This window comes from Puma concolor, chromosome C2, assembly GCF_028749965.1.
Source record: "Puma concolor isolate L17-30 chromosome C2, mPumCon1.1.hap2, whole genome shotgun sequence".
Classification (NCBI taxonomy): Eukaryota; Metazoa; Chordata; class Mammalia; order Carnivora; family Felidae; genus Puma; species Puma concolor.
This window is the reverse complement of record NC_141675.1, coordinates 52981533-53005618: the sequence shown is the minus strand read 5'-3', so window position 1 is coordinate 53005618 and position 24086 is coordinate 52981533. Positions and strand designations below refer to the sequence as shown.

At 37.9% G+C, this 24086-nt stretch overlaps 1 protein-coding gene across 1 annotated transcript in view; it reads right to left on the bottom strand.

Moving 5' to 3' along the window:
• Positions 1–12951: 12951 nt before the first annotated feature.
• The window catches only part of GFM1 (G elongation factor mitochondrial 1), a 47390-nt gene continuing 36255 nt past the window's right edge, over positions 12952–24086 (bottom strand). The window contains exons 14-18 of the mRNA XM_025912898.2: positions 22246–22408; positions 20456–20600; positions 15179–15339; positions 14136–14189; positions 12952–13980 (exon numbers count right to left, since the gene is read on the bottom strand). Of these exons, the coding sequence (XP_025768683.2) occupies positions 13849–13980; positions 14136–14189; positions 15179–15339; positions 20456–20600; positions 22246–22408 (655 nt within the window). The 3' untranslated portion in view covers positions 12952–13848. The remainder of the gene's footprint in view (positions 13981–14135; positions 14190–15178; positions 15340–20455; positions 20601–22245; positions 22409–24086) is intronic.

Below are 24086 nucleotides of genomic sequence, written 5' to 3'. Positions count from 1 at the left end.
GCGGAGTGTCTGCAAATGTATTAAATTGAATAGTGATGTAACTGAAATTCTATCAAATATGTACAATTTTCATCTATAATGACAATTTGCACCCCAGTGTTGGCCTAAATTAATTTATAAAATATAATATGTACCGTAATCAAATTCAGTGGAGTACCTCCCCAAGGCAGGAAGAAGTGATCCAGGAAACGTAGCCATCACTTGCCTCTCAAAATTCCTATCCTTTGTAGGGGGAGAATTTAAATTTTCTTCTACCCATCACGGTTCCTCCAGCTGGTCTAAGAATTAAAGGGGAAGATAAACAGGAGGAAAATAAAACAGTTTTACTACATGTGCAGAGAGGCTCAATAATGCACTTGAGACCTAAAGAAATGAAGGCAGTCAATTTTTATACTTTGAAGACAGAGTATAAATCTATAAGGACTTGACAAAGAAAACTTTGGGAGTTTCAGTTGCTAAGGAATTCTTTTTTTTTTTTTTTTTTTTTTGTACTGTTAGAGTGTGAGCAGGGGAGGGGCAGAGAGAGAAGGAGACACAGAATCTGAAGCAGGCTCCAGGCTCCGAGTGGTCAATACAGAGCCAGATGCAGGGCTTGAACTCACGAACCGTGAGATCATGACCTAAGCTGAAGTAGGACACTTAACCGACTGACTCACCCAGGCACCCAAATTAATAAGGAATTCTAAACAATTTGGGTTCAGGTAGTCAGTAACAAGTAACAAACGTTTTCTGTACAGACTTCTTTGCTCTAAATTTCCTATCTCTGATAAGGATGTCTCTTTACCTTGTGATACAGGAAGGGTATTTATTTCCTTTTCACATGGGGGAGTTTATTTCCTGCTTTCAGGAAGACAGAAGGGGATCCCAGTGTCTCTCCTGCATGGTCTTAAGTAATTTTTACTTAAAATAATATACCACAGTAGGACATTTTGGGGCGGCCTGCCCTTGGCTCCTACAGTTCCTTCCACCGAAGCTTCCCTGGAAGTTTCACACATTACAAGTTGAGCTGGTAGACTATTCCTTCTTGTTGAATCAGTGTCTTAATACTGACAATAGGTCAACCAACTTAAACTCATTTCAGAACACAGGTGTCTTCTCAACGTTAAGCCTATGGTTCAAATAATCATGTAATAAGAGGAACTTTTATGGAAATAAAAGAAAAATAATGGTTAACGATTGAACCAAATTGTGAACCCATTTCTGAGTTCTGAGAGTAGCTAGTCAAGAGGATTTCTAGATGTAGGCTCAAAGCATCTTCAGATAGATGCTTTTAGGGCAGGTCTGGCAATGTGACAGATTTTCTTTGTAGTTTGCATGTTTCTGGTGATGGTTTTGAGTGGCCCATAGAACAACAGGCATGAAGATTATATATGAGCTGTTATGGTGATCTGCTATTCAGTTGGCAGGGCTTCAAGAAAAAGAAGTTTTAATTCTCAAATGATTCCAAGTCAAAAGGATGGGAAAAAAATAGAAGACATTCATTCGCTCATTTGAAGGGCGGTGGCCAGGCACTAGAGGAAACTAAAAGGAATCAGGATCTAGTCCAGTTTATAATGAACTGTATTAGAATCTAATTTACACAAAGGTGTGTTAGTGAAATAAAATTCTTCCCTCTATATTCACCCTTATTTTTACCAGAGTAAGGCTAATTTATTTGCAGAATGAATATAGTTTCAATAAACTTCGCTTGATTATTTACAGAAGTACAGCAAGAATAGTGATGGATCATACAGGCTTTTTTAAATCTGCTTTGCTTAAACTTTTTGTAAGGAATCTCTGACTGGACTTTTAACAGCCTTTGAAGGCCCAGAAGCCAAGCCAAATATTTGCCATCAGACCTCGCCTGTAATACCTATCGTTTGGGGTTAAGTCCTCTCTTCTTGAGGTCCCCAAAGAATCCTGAGGTTCTTGCACCTGCAACAAAGTGACCTTCTTTACTCACTTAGACTGCTTGGGAAACCTGTATCCAGCTTTTTCTAAGGAGCTTTATTCCATACAGTCAACCTTAAAGCTGTTCTGGTCATGTCTGAGTCTATGCATGTCTCCCTCAAATATGACATTTCAGTGAAAACCTTGGTAATACAACCAATGTTTCCAATTGTGTCCTGTTACAAGGAGAACAGATTTTTACTGAACTTACGGAAATAAAAATTATTATGAAAATGTAAGAATACTCACTGAGAGTTTAGGAACTCTGGAACAATCAGGTAGGGGGAAAAAAGATAAAATATACCTTTGTGAACAAATTGAAACATTTATCAAATTGCTGTTAAGTCATAGTGTAAGAGAAAAACTTCCCTTAAATTTGAAAAAAAAACCCAAAACATTAAAAAAAATCACTAATGGTTCTAATAAAAATGTCATAGAAATTATAATCTTCCTCTTCAGTTCATTCATGCTCATGTTATTATTTCTTCTGCTGCTTGAATCCAATTTTTCCACTAGTTCCAGAAATTCTTACCCAGTTCAGTTTTATAATCTTAAGGTCATCAGAAACCTGTACTCAGAATTGTTTCCACAAGTCTCACTGAAGATGAAACCCATCTGCAGGAAGCTTTTGTAAAAGCATCTAAGTAAAAGTAGAATTGTTTGTATATGAGAAAAGATTTAAAAATGGCCACGATGAGGGGTGCCTCGGTGGCTCAGTCTGGTAAGTGTCTGACTTCAGCTCAGGTCATGATCTCATGGTTTGTGAGTTTGAGCCCCACATCAGGCTCTGTGCTGTCAGTGCAGATCCTGCTTTGGATCCACTGTCTCCCTCCCTCTCCACCTCTCCCCTTCTCATTCTCTCTCAAAAAATAAAAACATTAAAAAAAATGTTGAAAAAAAATGGCCATGATTAGAATGAATTGTAATGCATTTGACGAATAAATTTGGTCATTGCTGTGACAACTAACACATCAAGATAATAACATACTAGCACATATAAGATTTCATTCAACTTTGAAAACATTTTAATAACATATCTACACAAATATAATCTAAGAGGGTTTAGTATCACTTCTTTGACAATTCTTCCAATGTAACTGAACATGATAAATAAGCCCAATTAGCTTAATACTTACTTTTTTATATGGAGAACAGATCTTCTGAAATGTTCCGTGGGCCCTCTGGAATATTTCAGTTAGATTGTGGTCAAAAGAGGGGCACCTACCTGGTTCAGTCAGTTAAGTGTCAGACAGGCTCAGGTCATGATCTCACAGTTCGTGAGTTCGAGGCACAGCTCAGAGCCTGAAGCCTGCTTCGGATTCTCTCTCCTTCTCTCTGCCCCTCCCCTCACTCATGCTCATGCTCTCTCAAAACTAAATAAATGTTAAGGAAAAAAAAAAAAAGGTTGTGGTCAAAAGACTTCATTTTAGACTTTAATCCTGGCAAGTTTCCCAAAAAATAGCAGAAGGTTTGAACATTTGATTAAATAGGCTCACAGAACATTCTGAAACCATACTTGTCTGTTTAACCAAAGTGATAAAAGATTTCAAAGGCAAGTGCAGAAGGTTATATAGTTGTGAGTAAAGCTTAGCTCTTTTAATAGTAAGACGAGACTTGGGTTTTTTGATAATCAAAGACCCAACAGAGACAAAACATAGAATCTTTGTTTTTCTAGGCAGATTACATTAAAAGTAAAGGAAAACTTTGTATACAAATTTTATAAAAAGCAAATCAGTAACTTAAGAAAAGGTTTTCCTTTTTAAATTTTTTTTTATTTTTAATGTTTATTTTTGAGAGAGAGAGAGTGCAAGGAGGGGGAGGGTTAGAGAGAAAGGGAGACACAGAAGCTGAAGCAGTCTCCAGGCTCAGAGCTGTCAGCACAGAGACTGACACCAGGCTCAAACTCACGAACCACAAGATCATGACCTGAGCCAAACTTACTGAGCCACCCACGCGCCCCTGTTTTCAACAGAGAAAAACCAAATTCTAATTTTGCAACAGTGTACTTTTGATAAAACACATCCTTAAGGAAATTTATTTTAATCTTAGCCAGTACTGGACACAAATAAAATTCCTTTCCAAAGCTTCTTTTGCTATAAACCTTTCACAACATTTAAAAAAATAATTTTATTTATTTATGAGAGAGAGCCAGAGAACATGAGCAAGCAGGGGAGGTGCATAGAGAGAATCCTAAGCACGTTCAGAGCTGCCAGCGCAGAGCCAGACACGGGCTCTATCTCACCAACTGCGAGATCAGGACCTGACCAGAAATCAAGAGTTGGACGCTTAACCGATGGAGCCACCTAGGCACCCTGAGATATGCTGGCTTCTTATCACAGGTGCCAGAGTCTCAGCATAACAGCCTTTTTAGCAGTTTTTATTTCAAAAAAGCCTCTTTTCCCTTTTTAAAATTCTATCTCCAGTGAAATAAAAGCAAAAATAAACTATTGGGACTACATCAAAATAAAAAGATTCTGCACAGCAAAGGAAATAAGCAACAAGACTAAAAGACAAACTGTTGAATGGGAAAAGATACTTGCAAATGACATATCTGATAAAGGGTTAGTATCCAAAATATATAAAGAACCGATACAACTCAACACCCCAAAAACAAATAATCCAATTAAAACCGGGCAGAAGACATGAACAGACATTTCTCTAAAAAGACATCCAGATGGCCAACAGATACGTGAAAAGATGCTCAACATCACTCATCATCAGGGAAATACAAATCAAAACTACAATGAGATATCACCTCACACCTGTCAGAATGGCTAAAATAAAAAACACAAGAAACAAGTGTTGGAGAAGTTGTGGAGAAAAAAAAAAACCCTTGTGCACCGTTAGCGGGAATGCAAACTGGTATACCCACTTTGGAAAACACTATGGTGTTTCTCCAGCAAGTTAAAAATAGAACTACTCTATGATCCAGTAATTGCACTGCTGGGTATTTACCCCATAAATATAAAAACACTAATTCAAAAGAGTACACGCACCCCTATGTTTATAGCAGCATTATTTACAATAGCCAACACATGGAAGATGAATGGATAAAGAAGAGGTAGTACACACACATAGCAATATCATTTAGGAATAAAGGATGAATTCTTGCCATTTGCAATGATATGGATGAAGCTAGAGGGTATAATGCTAAGAGAAATCATAGACAAACACCATATGATTTCACTCATATATGGAATTCAGGAAATAAACAGATAAGCAAAGAAGAAAAAAAAGAGACAAACCAAGAAACAGACACTTAACTATAGAGAACTGAGAACAATAATGGTTACCGGAGAGAAGGTGGGTTGGCAGATGGGTGAAATAGGTGAAGGGGATCAGAGTTCACTTACCATGATGAGCACTGAGTAATGTGTAGAATTGTTGAATCACTATATTGTATTTTAACTATACTAGAATTAAAATTTAAAACCTAAAAAAAAAAAAAAAAAAACCAGGGTGGGCCTGAATAGTTTCTAGAGTTCCATTTCTGGTTTCGTAGCAATTTGTAAGACAAAGACTGTTGTTTCCAAGTCCCTCAAACAAATGAATTATAGCCTAAATATCTATGGATTGACCTGCCTTTTCCTTTTTAAAAAGTTTTTATTTACTTATTTATTTGGAGAGAAAGTGGGGAAGGGGCAGAGAGAGAGGGAGACGGAGAATCCCAAGCAGGCTCCGTGCTATCAGCACAGAGCCAGAAGGGGGGTTGGATCCCATGAACCGTGAGATCATGACCTGAACCAAAATCAAGAGTCAGATACTTAACCGACTGAGCCACCCAGGCACCCTGATCTGCCTTTTAAATTAAAGTTTTAGTTTTTTATAGCAGGAAGATTTTCAACTATAAAGGGAATCAAAAGATTTATGCCTTTGTAAAATCTGTATCAAGCATTTTAACAAAAGCCTTTTTTCTGAGTATAGAATTTAACCTTGGCTTCTATTAGTGCCTGAAAATTGGTCTTCCCCAATTCATTTGTAGGAGGGCCATGAGAAATTTTGGTCTTCTGTTTCCTCTCTGAAGGGAGGGTTTCTCCAGGGACCTGCCTGGACTAATAACCATAGTATAATCATGGGGTGGTAGAACTCACCTTAGAAGCCAGTCAAGGTCTCTGTGAGTGTGGTTGTAAATAACCATTAATCTAATTCTTCTCTAAATTTGGTAGGATCTTCTGAAAGTGGAGGAAAAAAGGCTTTTTAATTCACAGGATCTGCTGCCGTTCAGGAGACATGCAGTTTTTATAATGGCGGGGTCTAGGATACATCTGTAAAGGTCACTGCGCAGAAATGCCTAAAGCTGAAAGAGCCTGATTGCAGCAAAGCGAACCCTATGGCCTGTCCCAGGTGCTTCTGCTGAATTCCCTTTCTAGCTTTCAGCGTTTGCACGACTAGCCTGAGTAGCCTACTTTAAACCTAGAGATTAGACCAGAGTGTTCTCTGTAAATCTTCTAGGGAAAGTTAACACAGGCAGATGGGGCTGGATTTTAAAAAAGGGAATTTATGTTGGATGTGGACATTAATGTCTTTTTTTTTTGAGAGAGAGAGGTTGGGGGGGAGAGAGAGAGAGAGAGAGAGAGAGAGAGAGAGAGAGAGAGAATGCATAAGTAAGGTGGGAGGTGGTGCAGAGAGAGAGAGAGAGGCCCAGAATCCAAAGCATGCTCCTCCAGGCTCTGAGCTGTCAGCACTGAGCCCGATGCGGGGCTTGAACTGGTGAACTGGGGGCTCATGACCTGAGCTGAAGTTGGACACTCAACCGAGTCACCCAGGCGCCCCTGGACATTAATGTCTTAAGTCTAATTTTTTTTTTTCGTTTCATCCAGGGAGTCCCTCAGGTTAGTCATTACACTAATCAGATAATTAAGAACTCTCCATAAATAATTTTTTTCTTTCAAATTCAGCCAATTCAAAGGATCTCTCTTCTGGACACTGACAAGTAGGATCTTATTAATTTCAGTAGCAGCTCAAAACAGTAAGACCTTTTATGGCTTAATCAAAGGTGCAAGATGTGTCCCTAGACAGGGCATAGATGATGCAACCCCTGTCATACAAAAGTTTACTCCCCAAAATTATTTAATTAAGCAAAGGACTTTGATGCAGAGGCAGTAAGGATGCTGTAGTGAAAATGGTGTTGCCGGTCTCCCACAAAAATGAATAGATCTGCTAATCTGTGACACCAGGCAGGCACAACTACAATGGAATTTTCCAACACTAACAAGCGATGAAGGACAAGACGACAAAGGCTCAGGACCTTATGGACCAGGACGTTTTATGAGAAACTCCCCTTGAGAACTGGCACAGCCAAAGTTCTTGTAAAAAGTACAAAGTGCTGCTTGTACCTGCACATATCAGAACCCAGGTCTATTTGGCCACCAAGGTGCCCCCAGTAAGTACCATCCAGGCGGCGAAGACCAGAGAGAATATTCTCACTGACCACAAAGTCAAGCTCTTAGGACATATGACAGGATAAAAGGAAAAATCTCGTCTGGTCTTTCTAAGCTTTAGCTTGGTGTTGGGTCTCTCAGAGCCAAATACCCAGGAGGGATGTGCCGTGCGGTTGTGGATCGTGTGGTGTTTGGCAGATGCTTACTGTCAATCTAACCTGTTCTGTGACCAACTTTCCTAACATAGGGGCGTCCTTGAGTTCAGTGGTGAGCACTCTAACAGCTTTTTTTTTTTTTTTTAATTTTTTTTTTCAACGTTTATTTATTTTTGGGACAGAGAGAGACAGAGCATGAACGGGGGAGGAGCAGAGAGAGAGGGAGACACAGAATCGGAAACAGGCTCCAGGCTCTGAGCCATCAGCCCAGAGCCTGACGCGGGGCTCGAACTCACGGACCGCGAGATCGTGACCTGGCTGAAGTCGGACGCTTAACCGACTGCGCCACCCAGGCGCCCCTCTACCAGCTTTTAAGTGCTCAACCCATGCCCATCCATTTTGAAGCTTTGGCTTCCAAGATTTCCTCTGGCAACAGCCTTTCCCTCATGTGCCCATTAACCCACAGCAAAGTTTATCTAAACAGACAGCAGTCTGATAAGAACCATTAATTCATCATTCTGTGAGGTTGGCTCAAACAGCAGGCTTCTAGAGCCTGTGCCTGCTTTCTGCCCTATGATTCGTTTTCCTAACAAATGACACAAAAGAGACAAAGGAAAACCAAGACCGTCTCTGGGAGGAAACGGATCACTAAAACCGAGAGTACTCACCCACATTTTTACCAAGACTTGCTAAGCCCAATGACTTAGTTCCACATTATTTTTTCCTGCTAATCTAAAGGGAAAAAAAAAGATTCTCATTACTCTCACTCCACTAGATTTGGCAGATGCTTACTGCCAAATCTGGGAGGCTAACATGGTAAAAAATCTTACCTTCTGCTGGTTGTAGATCAGATGTCCCAATATTTCAAAACTGCAGAATCTTCACAGCAATTCTCCAGTGGAAGTTGATCCTGCCAAATATGCCAACTGTAGGGGAGGAATTTAAATTTTATTCTATTCATCAAGGTTCTTCCAGCTAGTCTAAGAATTTAATTGGTATTAGACAGATTAACAAGAGGGGGGAAAAAAGGTTTTTTTTACATGTGCAGAGAGGCCCAATAATGCAACTGAGACCTAAAAAAATGGGCAGGTTTTTTTGTTTTTTGTTTTTTTTTTACTTTATAGACAATCTATGAGGAATTAACAGGATAAAGAAAACCTTGGGAGCTTCAATTAGTAAAGAATTCTAAACTGAATTTGGACTGTGATAGTAAATTAGTAACAAGTAACAAGGGTTGTTTGTATAGCTTTCTTGGCTTTGGCTCTAAATTTCCTATCTCTGGTGATAGGCTGTGTCTTCACCTTGTGTTATAGAGAGGGTGCCTTTTTGCATGATTTATTTCCTCCTTTCAGGGGCATAGATGGTGTGGTCCAAGTGTCCTTGTGCCTAGTCTCTTAAGCAACTTTTATTCAAAATAATCAATATACCAAAGCGGGACATTGTGGGGTGGCCTGCCCTTGGCCATTTAATGGAATGCTTATATCAGTCTCAAAACTTGTTAGCCAGGTTCCTTGGCGAGTAACTGAGTAGGAGGCATCAGCTTTAAAATATACCAAAATATTACTTTTAAGTCTACCTTGTTAGAAAATTAGAAGAGTTTATACTGAAGCAAAAAATTTTATAGACATGGACTATTACAAAATAAAAACTAGGATGATATGGTTACTTTTTAGATCTAGTTTATGTATTTTTACTTTTTAGATCTAGTTTATATGTTTTTCTATTTAAACCCCAATCCTTTGTATTCACCTTCCCAAAATCTGCCTGATTTAAAGAACCATTAAGTATTCTGAAGCACAGGAAACAATCATTTAAATGAAACACCAGATCTCCCACCTATATAATAATGCAAAGAAAAGACCTTTTCTAAAATATCAGTCTAGGGGCGCCTGGGTGGCTCAGTCGGTTAAGTGTCCAACTTCAGCTCAGGTCATGATCTCACAGTTCGTGGGTTCGAGCCCCACATCGGGCTCTGTGCTGACAGCTCAGAGCCTGGAGCCTGTTTCATATTCTGTGTCTCCCTCTGTCTCTCTGACCCATCCCTGTTCATGCTCTGTCTCAAAAATCAATAAACGTTAAAAAAAATTAAAAAAAATAAAATAAAATATCAGTCTACAATGATTAAATCATGACAAGACCAAGTCAAAACCAAAACCTCTACCTGAAGTTCCCTAAGTAATCTTCAAAAAAGGTCTGGAGAGCATTATAGTACTAGCATATTCAATGTCCTGTGATCTTTAATCAACTTTTTAGTATCACATTAAGGGCCAGAAAGGGCTTTCAGCTTTCTAGTCTCACTTATCTCAAAGTCCTCTTCCCCATAAAAGCATTTTTTAAATTAGTGAGATTAAGCTCACAAATATGACCATTATTCAATCAGATTTAACCCTTTTACAGATTTCAGTATAACAGATTATGAAGAGGAATTCTACAGACAACACACAAACACAACTAATTGTCTAAATTTAGAAAACATCCAAAATTTAAACCAACTAAATATTCCTAGTATCACTATTAGAACATCTTAAATTGCTGACCAAATTTTACTAGTATTGATTTTGTCAGCTAACTGCAGAGAAAAATTACTTCATCTGCCTTGACATAAAATGAAAAACTCTTAAAATCCCTAAGTCTTCTTTTCATTAAGAGTCTAAATTCTTCCAGGGCACCTGGATGGTGCAAGTTGGTTAAGGGTCCGACTCTTGATCTCAGCTCAGGTCATGGTCTCACGGTTCGTTAGTTCAAGCCCCGTATCAGGCTCTGCACTGATGTTGCAAAGCCTGCTTGGGATTCTGTCTCTACTTCTCTGACCCTCCCCCACTTGTGCTCTTTCTCAAAAGAAATAAACTTAAATTAAAAAAAGAAAAAGTCTAAATTCTTCCGAGTCACTGAGCCAGTAACAGGTATATACAGCATCACATTTATTTTCCTTATCTCTAGAACTTTCAAAATTTTAAGACACACAAAATAATACCAGGATTTTATCTGCATTCCATTGCCTTCTACTTTCATTTTTCTTACCTGGATTATTGTTAGAAATGAAACACATTCTGAAAGTCAGTTGGCAGTTTCTATATTTGCTCCTGAATGACAGTTCTTCATGACGTAAGAGTTTATTCCAGTTTCCCTCAGGTTAGAAAATTCTATGACCTGTTCTGTGACCTTTCCTAGCTTTCAAAGTCATACTTTCACCTAACTTGCTTCCTGGCACTTATTTGAATGGATAAATGAATGAATGAATGCTCACAATAAATTGTAAATACAACAGACTATTTCAAGGATGCACTCCAGTGTTAGTTATTTGAAGACACTTTAAAAGCAACAATTAAAGCTCTCATTCAACAATTTATAGTGTTAGCAATGCAAATAGGTGTCTTCTATAAAGGGATATACTTCTGCATGTCACAATTTACTACTACCTCGTGGATGTCTCGTTCCATTTGCATCAATTTAAAAACTCATCCGGATTTTAAAAATATTAAAGATGAAAAAGTCTAACACTTCAGAATTGATAAAATTTTAGTAATTTAAAACTAAACAAGTGAGCGAGGAAAGAAACGGTGGAAAATTGACCATATGTCTTTAAAGGTAGAGTTATCAAACTGAGAACCTATATCCCAAACTCTAACATCATACAAAAGAACATTAATAATACAACACATCTAAACAAATCTTCCATTTCATGTCTTGGAGGTGCAAGAAATACTGGTCTTTAAACTTTCCTGTATATTCGAATCAAGTGGAAAACTTTCAATGGTTTTTTTTTTAACTTTTAATGTTTATTTTTGAGAGACAGAGAGAGAGAGAGAGAGAGTTGGGTGCTGAGCTGTCAGCACAGAGCATGACACGGGGCTCGAACCCTTGAGCCATGAGATCATGACTTAAGCCGAAGTTGGAGGCTTAACTGACTGACCCACCCATGCGCCTCTCAGGTGGAAAACTTTAGATCTTGGGGCGCCTGGGTGGCTCAGTTGGTTAAGCCTCCGACTTCAGCTCAGGTCACGATCTCACGGTCCATGAGTTCGAGCCCCGCGTCGGGCTCTGGGCTGATGGCTCAGAGCCTGGAGCCTGCTTCTGATTCTGTGTCTCCCTCTCTCTCTGCCCCTCCCCCGTTCATGCTCTGTCTCTCTCTGTCTCAAAAATAAATAAACGTTAACAAAATATAAAAAAAAAAAGAAAACTTTAGATCTTGAATCCAAAGGATCCAAGTATCTAGGGGCTGGAAATGGGAGTTTCTTCTTAAACTCCCCATGTGACTTTTAAAGTGCAGTCAGAATTAGTGGGTTGGGAATCACTGCAATACTGACTACCTAGAGCTGTTACTTGTCTCCAACACAAGTAATACGGTCTTTCTTGCAGCGCCCTCTTCGGATCCTCTGTCCCCTTCTCTCTCTGCCCCTCCCGGCTTGCACTCTCTCTCAAGAAAACAAATAAAACATTAAAAAAATATTAGCCAACAATTATCCTTCATTAGAGTAATAGATAAAAACCCTCATTTATGAATATTCTCTTTTTTTTTGGCTACAGACTTTGGTTCGGATGCGGTCTCTTCCAATTTTAACCAAACTAATTAGCAAGAGATGGCAAGAGATGCAGGTTCTGTTCCTACATCTGTCCCTACGTGATCCCACTCTTGTTACTCCCATCAGCCAGCCTGTGTTTTTGCCTATGAAATGCTGGTGTTAGATTAAATATCTAGGTTCTTTTCTGATGGTCTGTCTTTATAAGCAGAATGTTTACCAAGTTAAAAACACATCCAAATTTTCCATCACAGTTCCGATATTCCTAACTATTGGCAATAGCCAGAGAAACTGAGCTAAATTCTAGGAAGGAATTTCCTCATCGGGAACAATTTTCAAAGTCATCACTAATAGTACAAGAGGCTGATGAAATGCCAAAGCAACAGTATTATTCAGGCTTGATGCTACTATACAGCAACACACATATTCATAGGGAAAATGAACTTGGTTTGATGAATACAGCTATTTATCAACGTGAAAATTTAACAAGCTGTGTGATTTTAGATGAATTACTTACCTTCTCTGTGTTTTTGCTTCCTCTATTACAAAACAGACACAGTAACAGTACTTTCATAGGGTTGTGAAAACTATATTAGATAGTGCATTTAAAGCATTTAGCAGATGCCTTGAAAACATGCTCAATACTTGAAAAAATCTTTTTCTAGAAACCTTAAGTTATAAAGCCAAACCTATAAGTCAAGAATAAAAAGGAATTTAAAATAATTATTTTATCTCTATTATCCACTAAGGGAAAGGACCAGGATATGTCTGTCACATCAGATGATTTGGGGATGAAGTAATTCTAAACAACATGGTAGAACTGTCTGGGAAAGTCCCACCTATTCTAGAAACAAAAACTTAACATTTGTTCTTTCACCATGTCAGTGAATACAATATATGATAAATTCCAACAGACCCCAATTCAACTAGCATTTACCAAGTGAATGAAACTGACAAGGCAGCAACTACGTAAATTATATTTTATTATTCAGAGCTTCAGAGAGATTAAAATAGGTAAGAATAAAATATGCAAGCATCTGCTTTTCATTTCAAAGGTCCACAAGAAACTAACATAAAAACAGGCAGTTACAAATGTGCAGAAGCCACAAGTTGAAGCAATCACCTATATATAAAACAGCTAGAAATTTACTAGCCATTTTAATATTCCCATGAAGAATCTGAGAAATGTTCTCTACTAAGAACATATGAAATCCACTCTTAAACAAAAAAAGTTTGTTCAAGTGTGCGTTGGTGGTACAGTGGTGAGCACAGCTGCCTGCCACAAAAAAGCCTGCTCATTAAAGGAGGACACCCCAAGAAGTGTCATGATACATGCAATTCACTTTCAAATTATTGTTCAGAGCAAAACAATAATTTAAAAAAATTTAAATACAAAGGTATGAGATATAAACAGATAAAGCAAATATGACAAAATAATTACTTGATGAACAAACTATTAACAAGGTTGTTCATTATTATAAGGTCTAGATGGATTGTACAGGCCTGTTCTTTGTACTGTTTTAGCTCTTCTAGATGCTGAAAATTCTTAGGACAAAAAATTCAGAAAGGAAGTTGACATACCGTTCTAAGTTTAGAAGTATAACTGAAATCAGTCTCTTCCCTTAAATATTAAATATATTTCAGTAATAATCATATTTTATTCGAGGTGTTTCAATGAACTATAAAACCAATCAACAGAGTTGAGATATACATAGAATTGTCTTTGAATATAACAGAAGTTCCTGAATATAATAGGAAGGGCTTCTAAAATTTGTTTCAGCATGAGTTCTTTCCACTGGAATCCATTAAAGTATCTAAATCTTGCAGATTCAGTTACAGCTAGTAAGCTTAAAGTGAGGGAAGTTAGTTCTTGGCTTTTCCTTTTTTTACAGGAAGTTGACCTGTAGCTTCTAAATACTTATTGATGAGGTCTTCTTGTGTGGCCGGTGAACATGGCTGATATCTGCAGTACTCCATTGTGTATTCTCCCTTTCCCTAAGAAATTAAAACAACAACAAAAGAGATTTTGTTTGTTTGTTGTGGTACAACTACCAAGGAAAAGTCATGCAAAGACAAGATTTCACATATTTGAGTGCTGTGTAGGGTGGTTTCTTAAAGAACACTAAAGTAAAGTTTAAACACCTGCTTACCTCTGTGCATGACCTAAGTTCAGTGGAATAACCAAACATATCATTTAGAGGGACCTGAAAACAAACACAGTAGATATTTTAGTATTGTTTATTGAAAAATATTTTAGAAAAGACTTGTAATTCCTTTAGACTTGGGTTTCTACTAACCACTCTTGATTTAAAAGAATTAAAAGACAGAGAAATCTATTTTTGTTTTACTGCGAGTAAAAGCCTTATTTAAAAATAATTTCATTTGAGGGGTGCCTGGGTGGCTCAGTCAGTTAAGCAAATAACTCTTGATTTTGGCTCAGGTCATGATCTCATGGTTTATGGGTCAGAGTCCCATGTAGGGCTCTGCACTGACAGCGTGGAGCCTGCTTGGGATTCTCTCTCTCTTTCTCTCCCTGCCCCTCCCCAGCTCAGGCATACTCCCTCTCTTTCTCTTTCTCCCTCCCTCCCTGTCTCAAAATAAATAACACACACACACACACACACACACACACACACACACACACACACACACACTCATTTGACAGTCACCACTAGAAACCAAATCTTTCTGTTTCACAGGGTGGACACTACTGACGGCCTTCCCTCCTCAGAACCTCCACACTCTGGCTGCAGCTCAAGCAGTGAGAAGTGTTTCTCCCATGAAAACGTCAATACAGCTTCCCTCTGGACACCTCAATATGCTGATAGTAGTGTCTTCTAGGCGGCCTTATGTAATGTGATATATGCAGGCAATGGACTTCAATATGATCCCAGCAAATCAGGGAGAAAATGATAAAACAGCTATACAAATAAAGCTTATAATGAGAAAGACACATAACTATGTAAGAAAACGAAATATTCATAAAGGCACATATAAATCTTATTTTTAGCTTAGCAACTTAAGAGTTGCTCTAATAGCAAATTATAAAAATTGCCACACATATCTAAGCCACAAATACAACACTCAAGTAACCAGGATAATGTGTCAATTTGCTCTACACTGTCCAAAAACAAACTTTCATTTCCTTCTGTGGTTACTAAAAGCAAGATTGTCAGTGACCAATAGTACTTACCTCTGCATACAGCGTGAAATAGTCCTCAATCCCATCTTGTCCTGTGATTACCCCATGGCGCTTGTTAATTCCCGCAATCACTGGTCCCTGAAATTCATTTGGGGCTATGACTTCCACAGACATAATAGGTTCAAGAATACATAATGTTGCATTTGCCAAAGCTGGATTAAAAAAAATTTACAAATTAGTTTATTAACCTTTAGACAAATGGTAACTCTTTTCTACTAGATATACAAAAAGGAAATAGAGGGTGTCCTCCAAAGGTATACACGAGTGACGAGGTTAAAATATTTGACCTGGACTTTTTTCTAGTAGCAGTAATAGTCCCTCTCCTAAACAGAAATTCCAATAAGATAATACATAATGATAGTACTACTATTTCTATTACTTTATTTTAATCCTTAAACATTACTAAGCTGCAGAGAATAATATAAAAGAGGTCTTCACGCAACATTCAGTCAAGTCCTTTACCATCTAAACTATCCAGTTGAGGGTTACTTATTTTCTCCCTCTGAATACTTTCAGGAATAAAGACAACTAACTGTTAAGTCTTTGACCAGATAAACTGATTCTTTATGGTTGGTCCCTAGAAGATGATTATTTTTATCATCAAATAACTTTTATCATATATTTGGAGAAAATTATCAAGTCACACCTGAGATCTGTCTTTCCTTTTCTAAACAATTTCAACATGTTATTGAGAATCAGAAGACCAGGGTTCTAGTTTCTGCCCTGCCCCTAATAAGTTATACGCCCCTAATAAGTTATATGCCCCTCATAAGTTTATGCCCTGCCCCTAATAAGAAACCAGGCCTCAAGTTTCTTCACCTGCAAAATAAAGACCCTGGATGCTAAGAGATATTGAAGAATTAAAATGTGTATGTCCAATGTGTGTGTCCAGGCTGCTTTTTTATCCCCCTTAATATGTACCCAGAATACTTCTTACTGTGACAAATGCCGACTGAGGTTTAACTGTAACAATGTGAAGAGAATAGAATAAAATTTCAAACATTCATATTTAAATTTAATGTTATGATAGTATGGAGTATTACTTCAGCCTTAGACTGGATGAATTATCTCTAAATAAAAACTTTAAGCAAAACACAGAAAAGATGTCAAAATATTTTAAGATAATCATAGTTTTCCCAGCATTAATTTGTTTATAATTAATTAGCAATCATTCTTGTATATTAATTAAAGCACTTCTCCTAAAGACACTCTTAGCTTAAGTGCAATAACTATAAGGAAGGCAATTTAATATACTTGGATCTCTTTGAAATATTTTCTAATTCAAATCAAAGCTCAGACCTACCTTTGAGTAATTAGTCCTAATTAGTGAATTTTGTTCTAAAAAAGAGAAATAACTGAACTTTGCAGACTCCTAAGCTCCATCATCTAAGCCCCGGAGAACCCTATACAGACATCTAAAACAGCAGACTAACAATTCTATGCAGTAGAAACAGCTCTATTTCTCATGACGTCTTGGGTTCTCACAACAGCAGAGCTTCCTTGGCTCTAAATAAATGCAATTAATGCAGAAAAAGGCACCCAGGAAGATGTGTGCAGACAAGATTTAGTACACACTATCTAGTATTTTCCATAGGTGAGTAACATAAGAGCTAGATTGTGAAAGGGTCAGTTTTAAAGGGAAGGAAGGGCTAAGTACACAGTGCCCATACTTAATTGTTGAGGATGTCCTGTCCAGTTCTCAGTTTCATATTCTCACATCCTGCTTTTCTCCTTTTACACCCTTCTTCCTCCCTCAATTCACCGGCTGACTCACTTCCAAAGAATCTTGTCCTTACTCACGCCTTCTTCTAACCCCCTGTGACAACACTCCGGAGCTAATTCACCCTGCTATATTCAATAGCCACATGGCAGCCAACTCCTAAAAGCATTTTTTTCTTCAAGCACATCCATGTATGTGGTCTACAGCTTTTTACGATAACAAGTAAAGACACCAGTATCAGCATGGGAACTTTTAAGCCTGAAGTGGTGGGCAGGGGGCATATTATTTTTATTTCAGCCCACCAGGAATAACACCAGGATATTATTTTTATTTCAGCCCACCAGGAATAACACTGATAACACCAGGCCAGATTCTGAAGAAGCCATATGAGGCGGTAGTCAAAGGCTAGGACTTTTGCCTGGGATTTAACTCTCAGCTCCGCCACTATCATGTAACCTTGAGCCATTCAATTAACTGCTCTGAGTCCCAGGTTTTCTCAACTGTAAGGTCATTGTGAACATTAAGATACGCTCAGCATAATACATAGCACATAAGTGATCGACACATGTTATTATGACCACTTGAGGCAAGAAGCTGGGGAATGGGTGGCATGTCACAGTACTAAGTCAAAGGTAACATGAAGGAAAGAGTGATTAGCATTCACTGCCCAAGGCTGCATGCTCAAGTGTTTTCAAATACATTCTTATATTTAATTTTACATTCTTTCGTTTAATACTGTGGAATTACTATCTCCAAGCAGCCTGGGGGAAGTTCCAATGACTTGCACATCTCCACACAGTAAATGGGGAGCAGAGCTGGGATTTAAACTCAAAGCCCATCACATAATGGGGCAGGAGATCAAAGAAAGGGGACTGTCAAGTTAAATGAGCTAACCCTTATTTCCAGGCTTTTATTTCTCTTGTAGATTGCCACAAGTGTGATGTTTCTGGGGAGACCAAGCATAGTTCTTTTTCTAAAACCTGGCCACAGAAAATGATGGCAATGGTCACACCTGTGGCCAAGCAGAACCTCCAATTTTATATTTCAGTTTTAGTTACATCACTGATTAATCTCCGGGACAAAGTTTAAACTGTGACTCAACACAGTTCCAATTTTCATTTTTTTTAATGAAAACATACCTGAGAATTTGAATTATTTTTCTTCCAATTTTGATAATAGAGAATAGCTCATAAGCCTCAGCTACCCTGATACGGGGCTCATTTATTAACGTTTTCACCCCCAAACTCTCATATGGCATTCAACAGAGGAATATGAATGAAAAGTTGATTTTCTTACTGAACTAAGAACTTCCTTTTACCCTCATACACTTTTGTCTTTTAGTCATGGGTGATTAAGTAACAGATGGGGAAACAGCAAAGTAATTAATTTTCATGCCAGTATCCTGCTTATTTACACGTTTACCTGGCAAAAACAAAATTCCCAATTACCATCTAGTGTACACCCACCAGGCAGTTAATCACACTTAAATAATTAAAAAAGCAAATGGCACATATTCAACTGTTTAGTTAATATTCACATACAGACTGTTTTCATGGATATGTACGTGTATACAATGGGCATATATATCTACATTTAATTATGTTTCATACAGGAGCAATTAAAAAAGACGATAAGGCTAGTTGTTAACTGACAACCATACCAATTATCTGGCTTTGGGTAAATTCTATCTTCAGGAAAGCTACCAATTTCCAGTCAAGAACCAGCATAGAACAATTGGTGATTTCTAACTTAACTGTAGTTGTAGAATGTATCACAATATATATGTATATCAAATCATCATGTGTACACTTAAAATATCTTACAATTTTGTCAGTTATACTGCAACAAAGCTGAAAAAAGTACATAAAGTGATTATAACTAATTTGTCTATCTTAATATATATTAAAGTGATAAACATCCTAGAGGGGAAGAGATAGGTGTTTTGTTTTTTTTTTTTTTTTTTTTTTAACGTTTATTTATTTTTGAGACAGAGAGAGACAGAGCATGAACGGGGGAGGGTCAGAGAGAGGGAGACACAGAATCTGAAACAGGCTCCAGGCTCTGAGCTGTCAGCACAGAGCCCGACGCAGGACTCAAACTCACGGACCGTGAGATCATGACCTGAGCCGAAGTCAGCCGCTCAACCGACTGAGCCACCCAGGCGCCCCTAAGTTCTGTTTTTAATAGGGAAAATAGAAATGATCGGAATTCTAAGAAATATTTTATAGAAACATTACAGTCATGCTATTTTTAGTGACTTATTTAGATGTCAGGAATTCCATAATTTATAAGTAATTTTCTTATGTATGATATTGTAGGCTTTTAGGTGTTTTGAGGATGGCAAAGTATTTTGAAAGAACTCGGTAAACTTTACAGTGCAGACCTTGTGCAAAACTGCTAACATTGTGACCCTTTCTCGCACAGAATAAAGGTGTATTAAAACCCTGATGAACCAGAAACCTAAACAATGGCAAATATATCTGATCCATTGCTTTTTTTTTTTTCATGTTTGTTTATTTTTGAGAGAGAGAGTGCAAGCGGGTAAGGGGTAGAGAGAGAGGGAGATTCAGAATTGGAAGCAGGCTCCAGGCTCTGAGCACTCAGCATAGAGCCTGACACGGGGCTTGAACTCACAAACCATGAGATCATGACCTAAGCCGAAGTCAGACACTCAACTGACTGAGCCACCCAGGCGCCCCTGATCTATTGCTTTTAAAAGAGAAAAGCAAGTAACACAGCAATTTCACATCAGGGTTATTCAACAAAGGAACTTGAAACTTGTATCTTGAACCCAGAAAGTTTATTCTCTTTGTCATCTCTTCTGTATTCATTATTAATAATGTCCATAAGTGTCTTAACACAGGGCAATTATATTATGATTCACAAAACATCTCAGAAATATTTTTATCAAAGAGTATCAAAATGGACAGTGGAAAATCAGATAAATCATAGCACATTTTTTAAGCATTCTATAAATCACAGTTTTATTGATTCTGTATGAATTTTGGACTTTGATTTCATGTTGTTCTTCCATTTGCATCTATGATCAGGTGTGGGGCAGTGGTTGGAGAAGGTCACTCATTTCTTGACCAGGCTCTAATTCCTTATATTACTTAAACCAGTGGAAGCCATTCATAATTTGTGTTTTCGTTTTTCACTTGTGAATAGGAGAGAAAATCCTTCATTTTCTTTATTAAAAATGCAGTCAAAATCTGTGGTTTGGAAAACTTGTCATAATCTAAAGATTGTGTTGATAGGAAAATGGGAAATTAAGTCACAAAGAAAATAAGATTTTGTTAGGCATGATTCACATTAAAACACCTATCTCTTGATAGAACTTAGAGATTATCTATAAAGTGAGGACACAGCAACCTGTCCTCACTTCGATTCTATAAATATATGCCCAGAACCTGCCATGTTCCCTGGTGGGTTGCCTAGTGCTCTGGGGGGACAAGACTGAAACAGAAGGCAGGGCTGCCCTCTGAGGCTCTGATGGTCTATCAGGGAAAACAGACACAGTTTGGAACAAGTGCCAGGACTCAGAATACCTTGTTTGAGAGCACCTTCTCCTGCGCGGATGAAAGAGATTTCATTGGAATCAACCATGTGATGTGCCCCATCTTGCAGAACAAACCGGAGCCCAGAGAGCTTGTGACCAGAAAGGGGGCCTTTCTCACAGGCATCCAAAAACCCCTGTTAATGAATGAACACAACCTCTGGAGTGAATGGATTTCACTTGCAGATGAATTACCAAGAATACCCAAACATTTTACTGTTTAGAAGTTAAGCATTTTTATGAATACTACATTTCATCCCTCAAGAAAAAAAGAGAAGTTTTAAAAAGTTCAACACCTTCACTATTTAAGTTTTATCACTGTGGCATCTAGATGAACAATACCTTGGAAAAGCATATCATTTAAAGGTGTGAGCTGTTTTAAAAATGATGCTGAGTGCTAACCCTTACCATCTTCAGGAATTGCATACCCGTTATAACCCATTATGCAGACAGCCTGCTCTTAATCTTAAAAGGAGGAAACAGAGGAAAGGCAAGTAAGAGTACCTCCATCAAAACTGGCATTGGCTCAACAGCTATGACCTGAGCTCCGACCAGACACCCATCCCTGTTGTGCCTCATTGGCAGATCAGACATTATAGCTTTAGCATTATATACGTCAGTAAGAACCAGAATTCGAAAGTAATTTTATTTTTCCAAATGCAGTTTTTTTAAAATAAACAGCCTCACTGAGGTATGACTGATAAATAATAAACTAAACATATTTTAAAGGTATAATTTGATAAGCTTGCAATTCTTTTTCAGTCATTTCACCTAAATATTTGTAGAGCTCCCCCAATTCAAGTTAGTTTTTCTTGGCAAACAATCACATGGCTGCACATGCAATACAATGTATTTACGACACTGCAAGACTGTACACTCTGTATGTTGGAAAAAATATAAGCTCTCCTTCACCTACATTAATCTTGGAGAATAGAAGACAACTTAAAAGTATGAGAATGACGAAATATTGTCTTGAAATTAAGTATAATGAATGAAATACACTGATCCCCCCAAAAAATGCTTCCTCCACTAAAGCCAAAATTAAAATCTATTAGTAAATATTTCTAAGTTAAAAGGGTAAATGAAAACTTAAAAATCTCAATCTATGAGAACAGACAGTTGCTGAAGGTTTACAACAGTCTTAAAGCCTGTGACCTGATAAGCCAACAAAGCACTAACCCCTTGTATGTGCAAAGCACTTTGCAATTTACAAAGAGATGTCATAGAGTATTATCTGGTCCTCAAGTTTGTGAGGGATTGAGGTTTAAGTATTTTATTTACTCTCAGTTGAAGAAACTGCCTCTGAACACCATGATTTACCAAAGATGACATTAATAAGTAGCAGAGATGACAGGAGAACCGAGATGTTGGGAATCTTAATTATTGATTACAATTAATGAGGTAGGTTCAATTTATCAAAAGAAATATAATAACTATGATTAAGAAACAATGACTTCCCCCACATTGTCATAGCATATATTTATAGCTCTTGAACTTAATGAATTGAAGATTCTAAATCAGATGGAAAGCTTAACAATCAGATAAAGAAGCAGGACTGTAACTAAAATGAACTATGGGAGACAATGTGAAAGAAATATGATTTGAGGGGTGCCTGGCTGGCTCAGTCGGAAGAGAATACAACTCTTGATCTCGGGGTTGTGAGTTCAAGCCCCACGCTGGGTGCAGAGATTACATAAATAAAACTTTTAAAAAATATATGATTTCATACCTTTATTAATAAGCTTGTTGAAAAAAATGTAAGAAAGTTATTTTTGTTTTTACCTTTTCTACTGCAGGCACAAACTGCTTTGGAATGTTTGCCCCGAATGTTTCATCTGAAAATTCCAACTTAGTGTAGTTCTCTGGGTCCAGAGGCTCCAGTACACCTATCACTTTTCCAAACTGGCCTGCACCACCAGATTGTTTTTTATGTGTAAATTCAAACCTGAAAGTGATTTAGGAGGAAAAAAAAATTTAAGACAGCATTATGTAATTACCAAAATGAAATAACTCCTGGTTTAAATGAAAAACCACATTTCACCATTTTTACTTCTTCCTTTGAACATAATGACCTTGCCATAAAACTTCATTACAAAATTTATTTAAAAAGTCATTCTTTCCTGGGGTGCCTGGGCGGCTCAGTCGGTTGAGTGTCCAACTTCACCTCAGGTCATGATCTCACGGTTTATGAGTTTGAGCCCCTCGTTGGGCTCCGTGCTGACAGCTCGGAGCCTGAAGCCTGCTTTGGATTCTGTGTCTCACTTTCTCTCTGCCCCTCCTCCACTCACACTGTGTCTCTCTGTCTCTCTCAAAAATAAAATAAATTGGAAGAAAAATTCTCTCTTTCCTGTTTTTACTTGAAGTATGGTGGCATACAACACCAAAGTAATTCATGGGTTTAATTATGCCAATTCTTTACTTCATAAGTAGGAAAGTAAAAGTATTAAAAGTCCATCTAAGGTTCTTGTTCTTGTAACCTACATTCCAAAGAACTCACCCTCTTCTTTTGGAATGCCTCCCTTCCCTGGGACACAGTGTTTTCTTCTTAAATCTCCACAACTGAAGACAGTCACTTGAAAATAGGAGCTCTGCAGTTAATTTAATCAGATGGTTTCTATTTGTGTTTACTACTTGGAAGTTATGGAGTGACAGAACACCAGAGAAGAGAGTTGCAGATGGATTAACACCCAGAAAGAATAATGGCAAAATAATGACCAACATTAAGTAAGTCATTTAAAGAGACACATACATAGACAGCTCAGTGTTTACTTCAAACCACTAATGATGACGTAAAAAGAATATGCACTTTATATGCATATTAAACATTTGTAAACATACACTATTTCACTGGAAAAAAAAAAATGTCCTGAGTATCTACTGTCTGCAGGGCATTTCTTCCTTTAAAATGAAACCTTCCTAGGGGCACCCGGGTGGCTCAGTCGGCTGGGCGGTCGACTTCGGCTCAGGTCATGATCTCACGGTTCATGGGTTTGAGCCCCCCATCAGGCTCTGTGCTGGTGGCTGGGAGCCGGGAGCCGGGAGCCTGGAGCCTGCTTCGGATTCTCGTGTGTGTCTCTCTCTCTGCCCCTCCCCTGCTCGCTCTCTCTCAAAAAAATGAATAAACGTTAAAAAAAATTTTTTTTTAAATGAAACCTTCCTCAAGACCCTAAGATGGAGGAGGCCAGCCGCTATCAAAATTATCTCAGATAACTGCAGGTAAATGGACATTAATGAGTGTATTACATACAGATCTGTGAGTGGTTTGGGAGAAGTAAATGTTAACTTTGGTAGGAGATGCCAGCTTGGAATACGCAGATTTCATTAAAAGCCTAAGTGTGAATGTGCCTGATAAACTGCCTTTATATAATATTCCAGCTGCCAAGAGCTTCAGGATGGGCTGTGAAAAACAAAATGCTGAAAGGTTAATTTTCCTGGGAGGGAAAAAACCCTTTTTCAGAACTAAGAGAACAGAAGCAGAAGAGAAACAGCTTCAAAGCACCACAGAATTACTGAAGGGATTCCAAAACTATGGTCCACTGACAAATTCTTGGGTATGCACAAGTTCTCTCAGACATTTAAAATTTTGTTTTCAACTTGTTTTCAACATAATAATATAACATCTG